General features: G+C 49.6%; 2 protein-coding genes across 19 annotated transcripts in view; both read right to left on the bottom strand.

Moving 5' to 3' along the window:
* CFAP61 (cilia and flagella associated protein 61) overlaps nucleotides 1–19818 on the bottom strand; it is a 101546-nt gene that overhangs the window by 9436 nt on the left and 72292 nt on the right. For all 18 annotated transcript variants that reach the window (XM_063391287.1, XM_063391288.1, XM_063391291.1 and 15 more), the window contains 2 exons: nucleotides 9105–9195; nucleotides 6498–6651 (listed from right to left, as the gene is read on the bottom strand). In XM_063391287.1, the coding sequence (XP_063247357.1) occupies nucleotides 6498–6651; nucleotides 9105–9195 (245 nt within the window). The remainder of the gene's footprint in view (nucleotides 1–6497; nucleotides 6652–9104; nucleotides 9196–19818) is intronic.
* INSM1 (INSM transcriptional repressor 1) lies at nucleotides 2741–6476 on the bottom strand. Its single transcript, XM_063391294.1, has one exon. It carries the CDS (start codon nucleotides 4823–4825, stop codon nucleotides 3488–3490), a length of 1338 nt encoding a protein of 445 aa, XP_063247364.1. The 5' UTR covers nucleotides 4826–6476; the 3' UTR covers nucleotides 2741–3487.

The raw sequence follows: 19818 nt of genomic DNA, 5'->3' as shown, positions 1-19818 counted from the left end.
CAAACCCCTCTGAATGCAGAGCATGAGCAACCTCTGCGCCAGCTGCCTCCACTTTGTCAGAGGCAGGATCAGTGTTTTCCATGGTGCCCAAACCTGTTCCTGCTGGATGCACCAAGAGCCATCAGCAATTATTTGTTAGCTGACAGCAGGAGGCTTTGTTTGCACAGCGCTGGCTGGCCGTGCTGCCGGGTGGTCAGGACACGGCACCTACCAGGCAACCTGCATTCCCAGGGGCTCCTACTGAGAGCACTCCAGGTTCAGCCACACTGCTCAGCCCCCGGGACAGCCACCGAGCTACACGTGGGCTTGGGATTTCACAGATACAGAGCAGGAGAACAGAGTCCAGCAGAGGCCTAGTGCCAGGGGCCTGGGCAGTGGGACAATGCAAGGCAGGAACTGGTGAGGGGCAGGGATAAATCCATCCCCAAAATATTGCCCAAAGGATGCTGGTGTGAGTGGGAGCCTTTCTGACCTGTCAGGGCAATGCAATGCCCTTCACTGCCAGGTGGCAAGAGATGCAAACTGTGATGCTGATGGCTCCCTGCAAAAGCCCTTGGGCTGTCCAGGCTCACCCTCACAAGGAACCTCCCCTGAAACCCCTCAGGCAGTCAGGGCTCGCCCAGCGGTGCAGACTAGGGGAGGAAGGCTGCACACACAAAGGCACAGCAGCTCTGCCCAGGCTGCTGCAGCCCAGAGATGTCAAAAGCAAATTACACCCCTTTTACAGGATTTTTGTGAACAGTGCCATTTCCAGTGTACTCCACTGTCACCTCTCCTTACTCCTCCACAACACAGAAGTCTCCACTAATAACCCTTTCTGCTCAGCAGGAAATACAATAAGTCAGGGTGATGGTTACCCAGACAGTTCAAAAACCTGAGGAATTCTGGCCCTCACAAATTCCAACTAATTCTTAGCAGGACACATGGATTTACTTGACTATTAGAAAATGGACAGCAGTATGAAGCTGTTGTTTTGTGGCCTGTTGGTGCAACAAGTTTTGAGCACAGATTTCAGCAGGGACACTGCTGTGACAGAGTGGATGGAGCTATTAGGCTTCTCCAGAGGATGTGCTGGGCATCGCTCTGCAAGTGGTGTCCAGTGGCCTGAGAGGACAGCCATGTGCGTTGGCCAAGTCCCCTTGGGGAGCAGAGAGCCCGTTACACAGACAGCTGTGACACCGTCTGCAACAGCCCAGGATCTGGAGCTTTCCAAGGCCAGGAAAGCCAGAAAAGGCAAAACCGTACCCCTTACCAGGCAAGCTTTACTGCCTGTGTCTCTTGGGCTGCGCTCTTTTCCAGTGTATTGATTTACAGCTAAAACCACAGCTTTGCCTAGGCCTGAAGTCAGCCCTGGCAATACCAAGTTGGTTTCCTAGGAATCAAGACAGCAGGAGTGTATCCATACACTGGTACTGTTCAGACTGATCAAGAAAAAAGAAAAAAGAAAAAAGAAAAAAGAAAAAAGAAAAAAGAAAAAAGAAGAAAAAAGAAAAAAGAAAAAAGAAAAAAGAAAAAAGAAAAAAGAAAAAAGAAAAAAGAAAAAAGAAAAAAGAAAAAAGAAAAAAAAAAGAAAAAAAAAAAGAAAAAAGAAAAAAAAACCCAAACAAACAAAAAACCAAACCACCACCAAAAAAAAAAATCTTTCTATAGAAAGATGTTCTTTATCTACAAGCTTTGCTTTATCATAAAATACTCAGCCAGTTCCTGGGAAACTTTCCTCCAGGAAGCTCCACCACCTGCCTTTCCCTCAGTGAATCAGGGTTAGGAGCCTTTAGGTGAGAGAAGATTGCATGAATGGGCTGGAAACCTCTTCCAGGGAGCCAAATCTTCAAAGGCATTGCTAGCCCAAGACAGAGCAGCCCCTATGTTCGCACCAAGCCCTCACAGCCCCCCTGGCCCTTCATACACCAGTTTGGGGGCAGGGATTTGCTCTTGGGGCTGCCAAGCAGATTTGCATGCCATGAAGTTGCACGTATCTGCTCCTGCTGGCAAAGGGGGAGATCACACAGGTGCATACAACACCTGTCTGTGAGTAGGTTTCACAAACCCCGCACGCACCTTCCTCACTTTGACTTTACAACAGTTCTGACCAAACCCATGAAATTCCCATATACAAACACAAGCCCTGGAGATAGATCTATCTGCATAGATATGTATATATCTATATATAGTTACTGAAGGATGCAGCAGAAACCCCACTGCAGGGCGCAAGGACCAGGCAGGAGCCGCCTCCAGCCCTGCCAGGAAGCAGAGAAATCCATGGCCTTCCTTGTGCCCGGCTCACAGCTCATGTCCAAAGCAGGATGCCGCTACTCTGCTGAGCCCCACACCTCAGCATCAAGCACATGCAGCCGCCAGCCAGCAAACAGCACAGTCCTCCTAGGCAGGGATTTCTGTAGTTCTCTGCTTACAGGTGCTGCCTCTCCTTGAGCTCTCCCTGCAACACCTTCCAGAGAAGGTCCCTGACAGATCTCCCCAGCAGCAGAGCACAGGACAGGCTGTGCCCAGTGCCAGTTGGAGCAGGGGCAGGGCTGGGGCTCCAACCCATGGCCAGGGGACCCCTTTGCAGTCATGCCACACCCTGCTCTTCTTCTCCCTTTAATTCCTTTTTAATTGATCTCATCAAATGACGCAGAGCAAGCTGGTGCCTATGGAGGCACCCTGCCAGCTGCAGTGGGGAGCTGGGTGCCAGCCCCTCCCGCGTCCCCAGGGCCTGCCCGGCAGGGAGAAGCAAGAGGGGTGAATTTGAAAATATTTTATTTGAATAGTAAATAATTATACAGTTGAAACAGTTCTATTGAAGCATTCTATAAATAGCTAACAGTTAAGAAAATAATGTGTGTAGAAAAAGAGATTGCATCTAAAAGTAAGAGCTGTTGGTTGCACGGGATAAAATGGTTAAGATCATGTGTTATTCTAGGTATAAAAGTTAAAACCTTTTTAGCAGATCCCTTAAGAAAAAAGATCTTCTAAAATGCACAGTGAAATGGCAGGCAGGGAGACAAAAAAGCACATTAGAATAGCTGCAATCAAATAATATCAATCTTCATAATTCATATAAATAAATAATGAATAAATAACATAATTACTCAAACCAACATATACAGATAGACAATGCATGAGCTACCATAAGGGCAAAACAAACAGAACCAGAAAGTTGGCATGTCACAGTTAAGGCAGTTTCTACAGCATTTTCTGGAGACCATCAACAGCAGAGTCAAGGCATTTGTGATTACACTAAAGGAAACACTCGTTTCTCTTGAGCAGTTTGATCTGTTCACATCGATAAAAAAACAGAACAAAGGAGCAAAAATTAAAAAAAAAAAGAAAAAGAAAAAAAAAGAAAAAAAAGAAAAAAAGAGCGAGAGAGAGACCCCGGGAAGGTAAGTGTAAAGCCAGATTCCAGCAGGTCACAAGCCGTATTAAAGCTAATCGTGTGGCGGCCCCAGGGGAGCAGCGCGGGGCGGCAGGGAAGGCACGGGCCGGCTCAGCAGGCGGGGCGCAGTGGCACCTGAAGCAGGATGACCTGCCGGTTCTCCGAGGGATGGCACTTGTTGATGTGCCGGGTGAGGCCGGGAGAGCTGTAGAAGGTGGCCGGGCAGTACTTGCAGGGGAAGACCTGGGCGGCGTGCAGGAGGCGCAGGTGCCTCTCCTGGCTGCTCTTGCTGGGGAAGGTCTCCCCGCAGACGGGGCAGAGGCGGCACTCGGTGGCAGGCAGCTCCTCGGTGCTAGGCTCCGGGGCCGGTGCGAGTGCTGGGGCTTGCGTGGGTGCCGGTGCGGCGTGCCCTAGCAGGTGCTTGCGCAGGTAGGCTTGCCGGCGGAACCGCTTGGCGCACCGGGGACACTCGAAGAGCCCTTCCTCAGAGCCCGCTTCTGAGGCCCCGCTAGGGCTCGGTGTGTCCCGCTCGCTGCCACTGCCGCCGCTCGCCTCCTTCGCCGTCTCCTCCACCGGGCCCGGCCCCGCAGCCGGTGCTCGGCCCGCCTCGGGGCCGCTCTTGGTGGCGGGCGGACGTGGTTTGTGCCAGCGGCGATGGGAGGCGAGGTTGGCAGGGCAGGAGAAGACTTTGTCGCACTCAGGGCAGCGGTACTCCACCCGGACGATGCGGGAGCAGCGGTGCTGCGCTAGCGCGAAGGGGTCCCCGTACTCCTCCTTGCAGAGCTGGCAGATGAACTCGCCTAGCGGACGGGCGCAGCCGCTCCGTGCCTTGGTCGGCGCCTCCACCGGGCCCTCCTTGATGCGCAGCCCCAGCACGGGCGAGGTGGTCACTTCATCCTCGAAGGTCAGCTTGCGGATCGCCTTTGTCTTCTTGCCCGACGGGGCCTTCTGCCGTCCGGGTTCGGACGCGCCCGGCGGGCGCTTGGCGGGCAGCGGGCGGCCCGAGATGGGCGGCGCGGCCGGGGCGGGCGGCGCGGGGGCTCCACCGGGGCCGGGATGGGCGGCAGGCGGCTCGGCGTGGCCAGCAGCGGCCCAGAGCTTGAGGTCAGCCGGGGCGAAGAGGATGGGGTCCATGGTGCCGGGAATGGCCGGCGCGGGGAAGGACTCAGCCGAGACGGGCGAGCCCAAGCTAAAGCCGCGCTCCAGGTACTTGTCCCTGCTAACGGGCCTCGTAGGGCTATACAGCGCCTGCACGGCAGCATCGGGCGTCCCGAACGGCACCGGCGGCGGCGAGTCCCGCGGCGGGGGCGGCGGCGCGGCGGGGCAGGCGGGCGGCGGGGCGGCGCCGGCGGGGAGCGGCGGGCCGGCGGCGGCCTCGCGGCAGCAGCGCGTCCGATAGGACACGGGAGTGGGCCGCCGGCTGCGCTTCACCAGGAAGCCCCGGGGCATCTTCACACCGGCTCCGGGCCGGCGGCGGCCGCGACGGAGACTCTTCGCTCTGCCCACGGCGCGGCCGCCACCGCCTTTAAGCGAGCCGGGGCCATTGTTCGGGCCGGCGGCGGCGGGACGGGCCAATCAGCAGCGGCGGCGCGGCCGCACCTGAGCCCAGACCGGCACACGCCCGGCCCCGCCTCCGCCCGCCCCGCGCCGCCCGCCCGGCACGCGCAGCCTTTGTGTGCCGCCCCCCGCGCCGGCAGCGGGCGGTGCTCTCGGGCCGCCCGCCAGCCAAGGCTGCACGCCGGGAAAGCTTCGGAGCACCGTCTGCTTTCGGCGGGCAGACTGTTTGCGGGGGCGGCCGGCATCAGGGTGCGGGGAGAGGGGACTTCGGCGCAGGAGGAGGCGAAATTGGCGCTTGTGGCGGCGGCGGCACAGAGGGGAGCGGGGCTGCCCGCCGGGGGTGCTGCCCAGCGGCAACAGCAGGTGGCCAACGACGGGTCTATCCAAGCGGGAGGAATAACGAACGGGTCATCGGGGCCCGGCTGATTCCGGCAACCCTGCTAACCGAACAACTCCGCGCTGCTGCGGGGTCGGGGCAGGTGGTGCCACAGACCCGGCCCGGTGGTAACCGAACCTGTTACTCTAACCCTAACTGGTCTGGCCCGGTTCCTGGAACAGGCAGGAACGGCAGCGGTGACTCTCAGTTTCAGTCCGAAACGCTGCGCGGCGGGTACGAGGTGCGGCGGGGGACAGGCAGAGGGTCTGGGCTCCCCGCGCTCTTGCACGCCGCGGTCGGTGCCTAAGCAAACGCGCCCGCAGCCCCCGAGGAGGCGGCAGGTGCAGCCGCAGCGGGGAGAGCCCCGGGCCGCGGCCTCGCTCCCACAGCCCTTTGTCCGCGGAGGCGCGGGGCGGCGCGCAGGGCTGCCCCGCAGGTGGCGGGACCGGGGGGCGCGAAGCCGCCGCCGAGCCGGGGGCGCGTGCGGGCAGCGCCCTCCCCGCCCCCCACCGGGCCCTTTGTGGGGGGCGCGGAGCACGCGGGCGGCACGCGAGCGAGCGGGGCCCCCCCGCGCGCGCCTTTGTGCGCATTATTAGCATAAAGCTGCGCGACCCTCGGCACAAAGGGCGGCAGGCGGGGGGGCGCCGGGGGCCGCTGCTCCCCCGGACACCCCCCCGGCGCGCCGGGCCAGGCGGCGGTGGGGGTCGAGGGACTGCCCCGCCCGCACGGTGGGACAGGCGTGCGGCGGGGCGGGGCGGGCGGGTGGCCCGCGATGCATTAGCATACAGCTGCGGGCCCGCGGGCACGCGCCGCCGCCTCCCCTCCGGGACTGCGCACCGAGACTCCTCTTCACTGCCGGACGTGCACACCTAGAGCCCCCTTCAACGATGGGGTTGCACACTGAGACCCTCCGTCACTGCTGGGTTTCACACCGAGAACCCCCACCACTGCTGGGGGTGCACAATGAGACCTCTACGTCACTGCCTGGGCTGCACCGAGCTCCCCCGTCACTGCCGGGGCTGCACAGCGAGACCCCCCTGCCCATGGCTGGAGCTGTGCACCAAGACCTCCCTCATTGCCAGGGCTGTGTACCGAAACCCCCTGCCACGGCCAGGGCTGCGGCCCAAGACCCTGCATCACTGCTGGGGTTGCGCACTGAGACCCCTTGCCTCGCCCTCTCTCTCTTACCTGGAGCCGGCAGCGGCCTGTAGATGTCTGTCGGGGCGTACATGGGCAGGTGGGCACGGTGGTGGCGCAGGTAGCACAGGACGGGCTCCCGAAGCGACACCCGGCCAGGTTTCTGCGCAGAGCGCTGCTCGGCGGCAGGGGGCTCCCTGGGCACCTGCGGGACAGAGCCATCAGACAGATGAACGGGACACAGGGTACACTCTTGAGACACGGACCATGACAGCAGGATCCAAAAACGGCCTGAAAACATGTCAGGGCTGGGACACAGGGGGCAGTGCGTCATGGAGTGCGGCTCACACTGGTGGCACCGAGTGCACCTTGGGGGCTGGTGGTACTTGACTGTTCACCTCTCCCTCACAGATGACCGGCCACAGCTGCAAGAGTTGTCTGGACCAAACTTATGTGGAACCCCGGCTGTCCCTACATGGCCTGTCAGAGGGGTTTCGCCAGAGGAATTCCACACTTCCCCTCTTCCATGCCCTATATTTACTGTGGCTTTTACCCGAGTTTCAGCATAGCCCAGCTGCAGCTGGAGCACCAGGCCATTATTCCTGACGGACGACAAGTGCTGTTCCGGAAGGTCTGGCACGGCACGTGTGCCCCTGGCATGCAGCAGCATCCAGCAGCTGATGAAGGTGCAGCCCCCAGCCCTGCCATCTGCATGTTTGCATTGCTGTGCGCACACCAGCACAAACACATGGCTGCGATCCCCGAGGGGTAAACACGCCCCTTTTACCCGTGCCAGAGGGGTTGCCAGGGCAGCCTCAGGTGACAATTTCAATACAGGCTAAACGCATGGCCCATCCCCAGAACATAAATGGCTTTTCTATGCAGTTAGTGCTTCAATTAGCAAACATTTATATAATTTTATACCCCTATTGCAGGACACTGATTTCCATTTCCTCTGCAAAATAACCAGAAATATCTGATTTCTGTGCACTTATGCCCACAGCTCTTAAACATCTCTTTCCCTCATTTTTACACTTCATCTTTCTGCGTGCTGAAACAAACTAGAATACGAGCAACAGGAGAAAAATACAGTAGGTGTCTTACTTCATATAGAAATACAACCAGTCCTGAGGCGTTTAAGAGATAGGTACTCCATGAGCACATGGTAGCTACTCTGGATCTGGCAATGTGCCCAGAAGGAACACCCAATGAAAACATAAATGGTGACCTTTAGTAAATATAGTTAAAATCACTTTTAGTAAATAGAGTTAAAATCATCGTGAAAAAAAATGGAAGTCCAAAAAGCCAAGTTTTCATGCAGATACTATCACCTATATCCAAAGGAGCAATCCTAACTCACACAGAGCTAGTTCCAGTCCATGCAGGGAGGCTCTGTGTCAGGATTGCTGCCACAAAGACAGGGTAAGGCAAGTGAGTCCTTCATTTGTAGGGCACAAATTCCCCTCTCTCAAGTTGTTCACATAGCATGAGAAATACGTTTGAATGATGGCAAGAAAAATACTTTACATAGGCCCCTCATTCTGCACAGAACTTAACTTTGTACTCTTTTGTAGAGGTCTTCTGAGAGAACCCAAAATAAACTGCACCAAGGCCCTTTCTGATTCAGGACAACAGGAAGCAAGTTGTTCTGAACCCTTCAGGGAGGAGGCAGGACTAAGCACACCTGGCTGCAGCTGCGATGTGGCAGGGTTGGGCCCTGGAGATGGATAGGCCATGGGCTCTGCAACCTCCCTTCCTCCTGCCACCCTGCCTCCATTTACACTCAATTCTGTTCATTTTCCACACTGTTAAAAACTCTGTGAGCACATGTTTACAACCCAGTGCCACCATCTGGAACCATGTGGGGTTAAACAAAAGCAGGAGCAGTGTGAGCAGGGGCAGAGTGAACTGGTCCCGGGTAGTGGGCTGAAAGCACCGAGCTGAGACCACAAACCTCTGGCATCAGCCAGAAGCTCCTCAGGGGGTGGGGGAGGCAGTTCTGGGGGCTGCTGGACACCTGCTGTTGTTATTAGTTCTCCCTGTGGAGCACAGTGACTTTGGATTTTGGGCAGGCAGTTCCAGGCTGCTGAGGCTTTATGCCTCTGTCTATGGTGCTAGAGCCAAAAAAAAGCATTAAAAACTTTAGCAAACATTTTAATTTCATCCTTATTCGGCAAATCCACTTATCACTGAAAAAGCCAGTTGCTTTCACCCTTTGGGCTACAAGAGCCATTCCCTGTGGGTAGGTTTGAAAAACCTACCCACAGGCTCAGTTGAGACAGGTATAGGATGGTCTGTAGTGTTTATTAGTGTCTATTAGGGAACACTTCTAAACCCAGGGGGATACATGGACAAGCCAGGCTCTAGATTCCACTGGGCACTTGTACTAGATTGCAGCTATAATGCAAAAATGCAGTGAAGGACAACACAATGAATTCTACTGGCAGATTTCAGAATATGCCCAAATAAGAAAACTGAACACTGTGCTGTACGTGGTGACCCCCCACCGTGAGGTACACCCTCTGCTCAGGCTTCCCCAAAGAGAGAAGTAAATAGAAACATAAAGCTTCAGGATAAAGATGGGAGAAGAAACCAAAGTGAACAACACTAACAAATTACGTAAATAATAAAATGTACTTGGCCAGTAGTTTTTCTTACCTGCTCTGACAACAGGGTTTGGCGCAGTTCCTTCTGCAGATCAATAAACCGATCATGATAGATGGCCATGGACCAAGGTTCCCTGAAGTAGCTGGGAAAAAAGAAGAAATTTAGTTATCTTGTGAACCTCTCATTAACCACTAATAAAGTATTTACCTGCTTTTTTGCCTTTATAAATTACAGTTCTGGACCCATCATAATCGTTTGCTCATAAAATGCCTCCTTGTAACAGCATGATCAATCAATTCTTTTAATGGACGTTCCTGATGTACAGCCAGCTTCAGTAATTACATTTAAAGTGGCTTAATTCAGAGCTGTGGCAAGACCCAGTGAAGAATCCTGATTTTATCAAAATTTAAAAGCCTGAAGACCTGTAAAGAACAGTGTCTCCATTATCTGTCCTCATTTGAGAAAAGCAGATTGCAGGATTAACTGAACTGCTGCATAAACAAATTAAATTTGTGTAGACAATGACACAAATGTTGTTCATCATTAAGGTTTCTGGATTAATAAAAGCCAGAAAAACAGGCCACCACAGCGCTGCAATATGTTCTTTGCACTAGTGTGATGAAGCTAAATCGAACCAATTCTAGGAGGAAGCTCCTGTAACTTTTTCTTTCAGTGACACCATTCACAGCAGCATTCTTCCATGAAACAGGGGGAAAAGGATGGAGAGGACACTGCTCCCTGTAGAACCTCATGGCTGTAAATATAACCAGGGGCAGCCAGATTATAAAGCTGTGATTTACTTCTCTTTACAATGAAAGATAATTTTTACAGCTTGGGTGAGATGCTCCGAGTATAATTCTTGTTAATGCTCACTGCAGTCAGGAGGTGCGTCACACTCATCCTCATAATGACTAAGCAGATGTCAGCAGGCTCAGCCAGGAATTTGGGAGAAGGGGGCATTTGTGTCATGGCCATCAACACTCACGGCTTGGGAATGGCAGCAGGACCCTAGTACTGCCCTCAAGAACACAGGAACGTTTTCACTTGGTTCAGCTGTGTGGCCTTTAAGTGAGCACCTGCATAAGGCAACTTAAATACGCTACACAGATTTAATAATCCTGAGATACCTATCCATGGACAACTAATGTGCAGTTTCCTCTCTGCAGATTTTACTTTCTCTGTGTCCAAGGGCAGGATTTCCCCCTCCTGCTATGAAAGACACCTCAGCTCTCCCTCACACCCATTAAAATGCTCTGTGGACCTGGCACAGTTTAGCTGGATGTCCACATGCTTGGCCCCTCTCTGCCCCAGCACTCCCATTCCCCCTCTATGTGCCAGGCTAGCTGGGGCTGCCTCTTGGAATCTGCACGGTCTTCAACACAGCAGGGCTCTCTCTTTTTCACAGTATAAATATTTATGGACACCATTCTAAGCATAGCATCCTTGCTATAGCAAGTGCTGCCCAGCCCAGGAGTTATCAGGACTGATGCTTGCCTGCTCGTTCAGATATGCAGGTTAGAAAGCATAAGCTCAGCTTTAAGGATCCTTGTTTCTGTAACTGCACTTCCCAAAGGTGTGCAGAGAGCTGGGGAAAAACACAATATCTCATCATATTTAAAACCCTTTCAATTTCAGAAAAAAAACCCCACCCAACACAAACCTTTAACTCACTGTCAATAATAAATAGCAGAGAAAGGGAGGTGATATACAAGAATACATTAAGCTAATAAAGACTCTCATTTTGCTGATACGCTGTGGTAAAAGCCATGTTCCACTGGCCAAACATTTTGTCTTCAAGCTGGCATCTTAATTTTGACTATAACCCTAGGCAGATGATTTCCTCTCTCAACTTAGGCACAACCTTGCCAACTGCTTTACCTCAGTTAAGGGGCTCACCTGCCTCACTGAGGTGGTAGCACTCAATGCTCTTCTATAAGTGTTTCAGGGGTGCTACGTATCCCTGCTATTGTTACCAGCACCATCTATAACCACAACTTTAACCATTCCTGTCAATATCCACAGATTTGGAGCTCAAAACCTGCAATGTGCCACCCAGTTTGTAACCTTTAATGCAAATAAAATGCCTGTTTTGGGGAGCAGAGAATGCCTTGTCTACATTTTCTAGACAGACTGCCAGGAGGAGCTCCCACTAACCAACATTTACTCACAGGCTTCCTTCACTTCTCTTCACCTGAAGAACACCAAGGGCCATTTGGAGATTCAGCTCACATAAACAATTCACTTTCTTTTCCAGCCCTGTGCTTCCATCTATTTATCTTTTCAGTTCAAATCACCTTTCTCAGGGGGAATACAGTGTTTTTGACAGAGCAGCTCTCTGGCTGCTAAAGGAAAGCTTAATAATGAAAAACCCCATCTAAAATCAACAAGTTGACTTTCTGAGGCTCATTCTGAATTTTGTTACCTCTTCAGCAGCAGTCCCTTAGGGCAAGCTGTGGAAGGCTTCAAAGTATAGGAGATGGAGCTGGCACACTGAACAGAGGCTCAGTGGCTCCTCCGCTATCAGGAGAATAGCATCTACCACATGTGTTTGCACCGTTTAGTCTTTCATAACCTGCCAGAGTGATCAGGCTAAATATGTACAAAATGACAGTGTCTGCCAGGAGCATAACAGGTGTGCAAACTTGGTCACTTCCTAGTGGAGATCCCTGCTGGAAGCCTTTATGGTGGTGGCAGCAAACATGAGAAGGTGTTTGTGACAGGTGGGATGGAATGGGCTCCTGCAGAAGACAATGAACAACATCCTTTGCATTGCTAAGGAGCTGGTCTCACCTTTCATTGACAACATTTCAAGTCTGTGCTGCCTCATTTGTGAGGTATAGTGTACATTAGATGAGAGGTGAAGAAGAAAATGTTCCGTGGTGTCCAGTAGAGAAGGCACAGAATTCTTCCTTTTGCAAGAGATATAAATCAAATGGACAGAGCTGGGCACTGCTAGCAAGCAAAAAAGGAGTGTACACATGGCTGTCCATCTGAGAGCTGCCTAGAGTTACTCTCCAATTCATTTGCAGGAACACACCATGTTTGGAGAGGAAGTCTCTTGCCTCTGTGGAAGATGGTTCTATGTCCTGGCAGCAAGGACCTAATACTGACCTGCCATCTGAGTCAGGTCTGGTGGCACAGGGTATAGCACTGGCAGCAAGGTGTGAAGCCAGAAAACCTTAAAAACTGTTTTGTATGAAGACAAAATAAAAAGCAGATTATAAAGATAAAAAAAGAGATGAGTCATTTCAGCTCTGTGGTACATCTCCTACCTGCAGGGGAGTGTGTCCATGCCAAATACCCCATGCTCTGGCCCAGAGTCTAGTTCCAGGGATCAATCCCGTCTCCTGAGCTATGCTGGTGCTCTGGTGCCTTCTTGCTGCATGGAGGCTGGGATCAGGAGGGGATTTTCCACTACTCAAAGGGCAGGTAGTACCTCATGATGGTGCCTTTGAAAAATCCCTCTGCAGATTGGCATGTCAGTGACTACAGGTTTGGAGGATGACGTCTTTGTGGTTGTTCTTATGCTTGTGTTCAGAACGTGCATGGAAACAACAAACCCAAATTCGACTCCTTGCATCCCTCCTACCCCTGTTCTTCCACCAACACACACACTCTCAAGGGAAGTTCAGAAACTCTGACATGTGAGTTTAATCTGCAGCTCTCAATAAATGTCTCTAAGCAATCCTGAATACAGATCTCTTGAAATCCCATTTGTTTCTTCCCAAAGCCATCCACAAGTCACCAGTGCCCTGCCCTCGGTGCCATTAAGCATGGTGGCCCTCTGATGCTGGCTCTGCCCACAGCACCAGCATTGTGGAGTACACAAAGCAGCACCATGGCTTTTAGTACACAATATAAGCAGAGTCACTGATCAACTCAATCTCCTGGTAATCTGTAAGGAGTGGAGAGTCTCCTTTCCTCTCTGTAGCTTCCCAAGCTTTGTGCAACATGGGGAATTTTTAAGGCATATGTTCACTTTCCTAGGTTGAAATTTCTTTTCTAAGAAGAAATGTAATGCTTGAAATGCAAAATTCTTCAGGCCGTACCCATTACATCTGGAAGATACTCTGTCCCTTCTCAAACCCTCAGACCTCAGAACATACTAAGTCATTCTCCAGCATGTGTGGATGGCTCTGGTGAATTGTGGAAGCTTGATCTCTCAGTGGTGCCTTTGGCACATGATGGCCAAAGCCCCTCAGTGCTGGGGAGCTTCTGCTGAGATCCCAGTCAGGCAGAGAAAGGCTGCTGCTCACACATCCCAGGAATCGCCCCAGGAGAACAAGCACAGAGAAGCTGGAAGCCATTCAGCGAACATGGGCTCAAGTGGAACACAATTATGCCAGAAATGCCTGGCACACAGAGTAGTGACTTCCACTTCTCAGGGGTGAGAAGAGTAAAGTACTGTGAAAGGATGGGATGCAATGCAATTTTAATTTTCACGCCATCCTGACTATACAGCTTGCAGATGAACCAAAGTCTTTTCTCCACATGAGATGGAACATCCCATCTTGCCAGGAAAATTCAAAATGTGTTGTTTTGAGAACAATATATGCATGTTTTTAAGACTCTTAATTACAAAGATACAGCAATACCAGTAAAAGATACAAAATATTGCCTGATATACCTTGGATAGCTGGACCAGGAATCATAATGTGTAATTTAAAGACAATATAAATAAATGCTCCACTGAGCAATTTTTTGCATTCATCTGTCCAATGAGTTCAAAAGACAGCTTGTTTACATAGGTAAAAAGCAAGACCAATTTGTGTAAAATCCCCTAGAGCACTACCTAAGAGCACTGTTTTCAGCACAAAGGACATAACATATTCCCTGACTTGCAATTTCTTAATAGTCATCTACAACTGCTGAACAGCAAAAGTGAACCAAGTCTGTTTGTAGCAAGAAGGGTCTCCACCTCCTTGCGCTGCAGTTCTGCTCCCTGAACACCTGCTTGTCCAGGCGTTTGAATATCTCCTGTTAAATTCAGTGATCCAGGACTCGGTTTCACTGTGTCAGAGCAGTAACAAACAGTCTTATGGACAACAAATCTGTGAGTGAATCCACTGAACAGGTTCACAAAGTAACAACAGTGCTCATGAATTCACAAGCTGACACTTCTTTTGTCCCTTTTGAGAAGCAGATCCTGGAGGGGAAGCCTTTTTTACCTCTTCTCATAGAACCTGAAACGTCTTGTCTTTGGAAGACAATTGGTTTAAACTTGTGGTTTACAATCAACTTTTAAACATAGCTGCAATGGCAAACCAGAGCAAAGAACCACTGCTCCTGCAATTCTTGTTCCAGAAAAATGGCCACTGACTCCAGACCTTGTTGAGGATGGTACGGCTCCTGCTGGCCCAGATCCAGCCCCTCTAGGGCTGCTGCAGGGACCTGCTGACATCAGGGGGGTGACACTGCACCACTCACCAGCATCCTCCCTTCCAATATGCTGGTGATCCATCATGACTGATAAATCAGTTCTGTTTGCTGCAGTTTTAATATCCTGGAAATGTTACAGCACCGTACCCAGAGGCACCTTCTGAAAGCAGATCCTGGTACTGAGATAATGCAGCCATTTCCTGTTCTCCTAAGTGTCCTCAGGAGAGACTCTCTGTTATTTCAGCACTGGCATTTGGTAAAGTTTAGACACCTTAGTAGATCACAGCAGTTGTGGTGTACTGACTCTCACTGAAATGCTCCCTAAACTTTCTCACCTCTGTGCTCTTTAAAGCTGACACAGAAGCACTGCTGTCTGTGCTCTCTCTATGACCACTTTGTGGCTGACCCTAAAATCATGCTTACTGCATTTTTTTTCACATAGTACTATTTCACACATAATGTATTATGGAAAATTATTTAAAGGAAATTAAACCTGAGGCACAAAATCATCAAACAGGCTGTGTGCAGGGGTATGATTGCTTTTTTGCAATTATTTATGGATTCTGAGTTCAATAATTCATAATGGTTTGCATAATTACTAATACGAATCAGCAAGGTCCGGCTGCAAATTAATGTGGTAGAGTTCAGCCAACAAGCTTTAACTTGCTAATTTGAACGTGGGGTTTCTTAGTAACATGGCTCTTCATTGGCAAGTTAGCTGCTCCTTTAAAACTACATTAATATCTGGAAATCTCCAGCCATTTGTATCGATTTGCTCTGTAAGTGCAGCTGTACCAGTGCACCGCGGGGTTAGTGGTTAATTCCAGGAGCAAAAAAGCCATTAGTGCTTTGATACCCCTTCCTCTTTCCTTACCGGGTCTCTTCAGGAAAAGCACATATATTTCCCTCTAATTAGGCTGCAGAATGTACAGAGCATCACTAGCCCCTCTCAGTCATGCTCACTACTTGCTACAGCTCCTTTCTGGTCTTTTTTAACCCTGCAGAAAAAACGTCTCACCGTCTGCCTGATGAACAAAAGCCCAAAGTGGAATCCCTCAAATGTAATCCCAGTGTGATAATGGTGTGGGATCCAGCAGATTCCAGACAGGAGCAGGGCATTCTAGTGTTCCTCTTAACAAACAACCACTCTTCATTTCAGAAAGGCTGGGTTAAAACCAGCTTTTCTATGTAGCATGTATTTCATGTTTAAATAATCACTGATTATATCTAGCCTGTAAGTAATTAAGTTCTCTCTATCTTGTAACAATAATGCTGAAAACACCAATGCATTTTCCTTAATGCATTTGTTATATTGTGAGCTTTATTAGTGTTGAGTCAATAAACTGTCCACTGTTTCTGCTTAACAGTCTCACTGAATGATACTGTTTAACAGATCACCTTCAGCCTAATGTTAACAGCACCAGGATGTGGGAATTGAACTTCAGTGGAAAAACCTAAATGGTTACTTCAAAATAAGTGAATGCTGTTCATGCAGCTCACAGTACTTTTGAGCATTTAGCTTGTACAGCCAATATGAAAATGCAATTTGAAAATAAAAGATAGGGTTTGAAGACAACAGCCAAGGAAATATCCAGTGCTGTTATCCATGTTTACAATTTCTGGGTGGATTTTCCAAAGCCTCTCAGGGAAAGGGAGCCTGACTCCCTTCATATATTCTTACTGCATGTTTGGCAGTCTCATGTTCTATGGCCTGTCAATACCTAGTGCAGTTGAAGCTGTGCCACTAGCTGTGCCACTTCGTATGATTTTCTTCAGGGTGCCCAGCACCTGGACAGCAGCATGCCGGCCTGCTGAGAACCACCTGGCATGGATCTCCACAGATTTATGCATGGATCACCTGTTCCCTTCCTTAGTGAAAACTGAATCCTACCTGCATTCTGCCACTGGGAAAAAACATTCCTTTGTGACTACAATTCACCTAAATCCTCTGTGCTTTTTGTCCCACACACAGGTATTGCCGTAACACCCACTCCCGACTCCTTCTTGCCAAAGAGTCCTGATTGTGTCTGCTGGGGGCTTCTCCCCTGTCATGATGCCCAAAACCCCTGTGCAGAGCAAGTAAATTGTCCCGTTTGACAAGTTCTTAAAATGCCGGAAAGAGAGCTATTGAAACCAAAAAGACCAAAGTGCTTTTGAGCTCTGCCTGGATGGTTGTGCCTTTGAGGTTTCTCTGGTCATCCCTCATTAAAACATGCCCTGCCTTTGTGCACTGCTCCCCAGGTCTGACCCTGTGCCCCTGCTCTGCCCTCACCTCACTGCCACTGTTAGCACCACAGGACTGAGACCCAACCAGCATCTTCTGCAGGTCGTGACTGACAATGAGTTCATTAATACACAATTATAAAATCCCAAGCAAAAGCCACTCACACCTTATTTGTGAAATAAGCTCCTTAAGTATTTTAGAAACTAGTAGGTCAGATTTTTATGCATTTATGTTAGATTTGATTTTCATTAATGCCAAACGAAGCTTACATCAAGCACTTCTATCTCATATTAAAGGCATGATGTCAGTGAGCATCCATTTGGTTGCCAAGTATCAGGAGACCCCTCTAATTATCTGTTTTGTACTTAAGATGCAGCAGAGGGAGATTCCATTGCTCCGTGGACATGTTTCATAACTTGGCAACTGCCTTGAAGCTGCCTTCAGCTCAGGAGGACACAAAAGAGGGTCACTAGCTGGTTGCATTCCTCCTCTGTGAAGAAGCAGTGTGCAGGATGGATGACCAGTAAATCCATAAACTTAAAAAGAAAATAAAAAAGCTTCAGACCTCTCTCTCCACCCCTCTCTTATCTGCTGCTAGGGCAATAATAATGGAAATAATCTAAAGGCCTTCCAGCAAGCGAGGGGGAGCAGGAGCATGGATGGCATACAGCATGGTGTCTCTTCAGGGCACACCACTGGAATTTGCTTTCTTTTTCCTTCAGGAAAAGACTCCTCCACAAGAAAGTGCCTTGCTCTTGGGGACTCAAATTCTAATTGACTTTTTGAGATGCAGCTTGATTGGAAATGAATAAAAATTTGACTTGGTTTGGAAAGACAGGTATTTCTCAGGGAAAACTGGAGTTTCCCTTGGAATGGAGAAAGTAAAACCCTTTCCCTCCAAATTATTACAATTTGCAATTAGGAGCTTTCAGGCAAAAATATGGGAATAGGAATAACAGTTCTTTACTAGGAATATTAAAAATACAAATGCAGTAGTACAAAAAAACAAACAAGCAAACCAAACAAAAGTCCTAGAAAACCCTGACAGAGTCAGAGATACAACCTGACACCCTGTTATCAGGGTGTTGGAAGCAGTCCAGATAAATCCTCTTGGAGTAACATGTTGTTCTGTGGAGCAGAGATGATCCTGTAGAAAAAAAGGGTCCAGTGCTGGCGAGATAGGTCCGGTCTTCCTACGAGAATCCAGTGGAAAACAGGCTGCTTGGTGTTCCTACAGCTCAGTTTTTATCTTGGTAGAAACGGTTGGCTCCCCCCTCACTGGATGGAGCATCTCACAATGGGATGATGTAGTGTGTCATGTCACTGGTGAGCCTTAATGGCCCTTTAACAGCAGATGTCCCCCGGAGGATGGACAGTGGTGGAAGAGATAAGAAACACTGCCCCAACTGTTTTAACAGATGGTCTATTATCAGAAGGCATCAGCCCCCCTCCCCCATGGAGTTACAAGAGAGAAAGAAAAAACCATCTTCCCAACTGGTTTCAACAGATGAAATAGAATACACATTTTTGTTTGTTACATAACTCAAGACAAAATTGCAGGAACTCCTTCCTGAAGTGGATTCCAAATCTAGTGAGTAATGCCATTCAACTCAGAGGTGACAAGTTTTTGGTTCCTATGGTTTTTCCTGCCCTGGCATAGAAGAACTGCAGTGTTAGGTCCCTCTGCTCAGGAACACTCTGGCTGCAGGCCCAGATGCAAGGAGTGCACCCACTGCATGGCATAAGGCAACTGTGAGGGAGGGCAATGTGTGTCCACTGCTTCACCTCCTCCAAGAGCCCAGGTACTGAGGCAGAGCAGCGACCAATCCTTCTTCTGGTTGTGTGTCAAGTCCTGCAGCACTCATACCCAAATCAATGGAACTTTTCTCCAGATGAAAGGAAATGTTGTTTCTCTCATTATTCCCATTAGTCTTTCAGCTGCTCCAGGCACATGACCGGGAGGGGTGACTTTGTCAAGTTTGCTGGATCTCCGGGGCCAGTTGTTAAAGCTAATTTGAGAATGGCAGTGGCACATTCTAGCCAGGAAATCCGGTACCATGGGGCTAACTTTCAGCTCTTTTGCCGAATGCAAAACAGTTAGGAAATTCACTGCTAGGTGCAGTCTCTAATTATTTAAAAGATAATTTGCATGCTACACAGAAATAAATTAGCTCCAAGGTGACAGCTGTTCCACTGTGTCCATTCCTGGAACAAGATGCCATGCTGGGAAATCTAAATGCATACCAAAAGATTAAAATACTGCTGTTTCTTGCCTCATAGGAAGGCTCTTCCCAAAAGAGAGGCATAAAGAAGAGAAGAGGGGAGCAGATGTTTCAAACTATCAAGTTTACAAGCTTAACTAGCCCATGACATTTTCACAGTCTATATTTTCTTTTCACTAAGGATACTTCACATCTTGCTAGTTGACATGGATGCAAGTGTAACATGAACTAGTTTAAAAGGAAGGTTATGAAAGCCAAAAAGAGGAACTCAGTCCTAACATCAGGTTTGTGTTTATGTGGGATCCTTTCAGACCACATGAACAAGGCCCAAAACAGTTGTTCTTTTATCACACACATAGAAATCAGTGAATGCATTTTCCTATTCTGTATCACAAGACAACCAGGCACCACTTTTTCTCTACATAAAAGTCTCAGGACAACTCACAAGAGATGCTAAACCATTTTTCAGTGTAATGGTTTTCTAACAGTCTTCTCATAGCTTGGTTTTAACAGTGTCTATTGCACACTGCACACACATGTATGCACATTTTATGTGACACTGTACTGTGGGGATGTAGATGTTTGTAGATGTGATATATTATGAGAGTACATTATACTGCCAGTCTTCCTCCATTGCTTCAGGTCCTCCTTAAAGCAGCAAATTCCTGTGCCAGCTTGCTGTGTGCCAGAACTGCTCCATGGGAATGCCAGGCAGTTTACCTGTTACACCTGCTGGAGAATGCTCCCTCCGCACAGGACGGACATGTGTAACAGGAACACCAAGGTGGGATGAATGGGAGAGTGTGTGTGTGTGTGTGTGTGTGTGTGTGTGTGTGTGTGTGTGTGTGTGCGTGAAAGTGCCACAAGAACCACATAAGCAAGGACTGAAGAGCAACATATGTTCACTGGTGCAGAGCAACATATGGGATTTCATTCATAT

This window comes from Prinia subflava, chromosome 2 (genome assembly GCF_021018805.1).
Source record: "Prinia subflava isolate CZ2003 ecotype Zambia chromosome 2, Cam_Psub_1.2, whole genome shotgun sequence".
Classification (NCBI taxonomy): Eukaryota; Metazoa; Chordata; class Aves; order Passeriformes; family Cisticolidae; genus Prinia; species Prinia subflava.
Note: the sequence above shows the minus strand (reverse complement) of the source record. Positions and strands in the feature narration are given on the sequence as shown.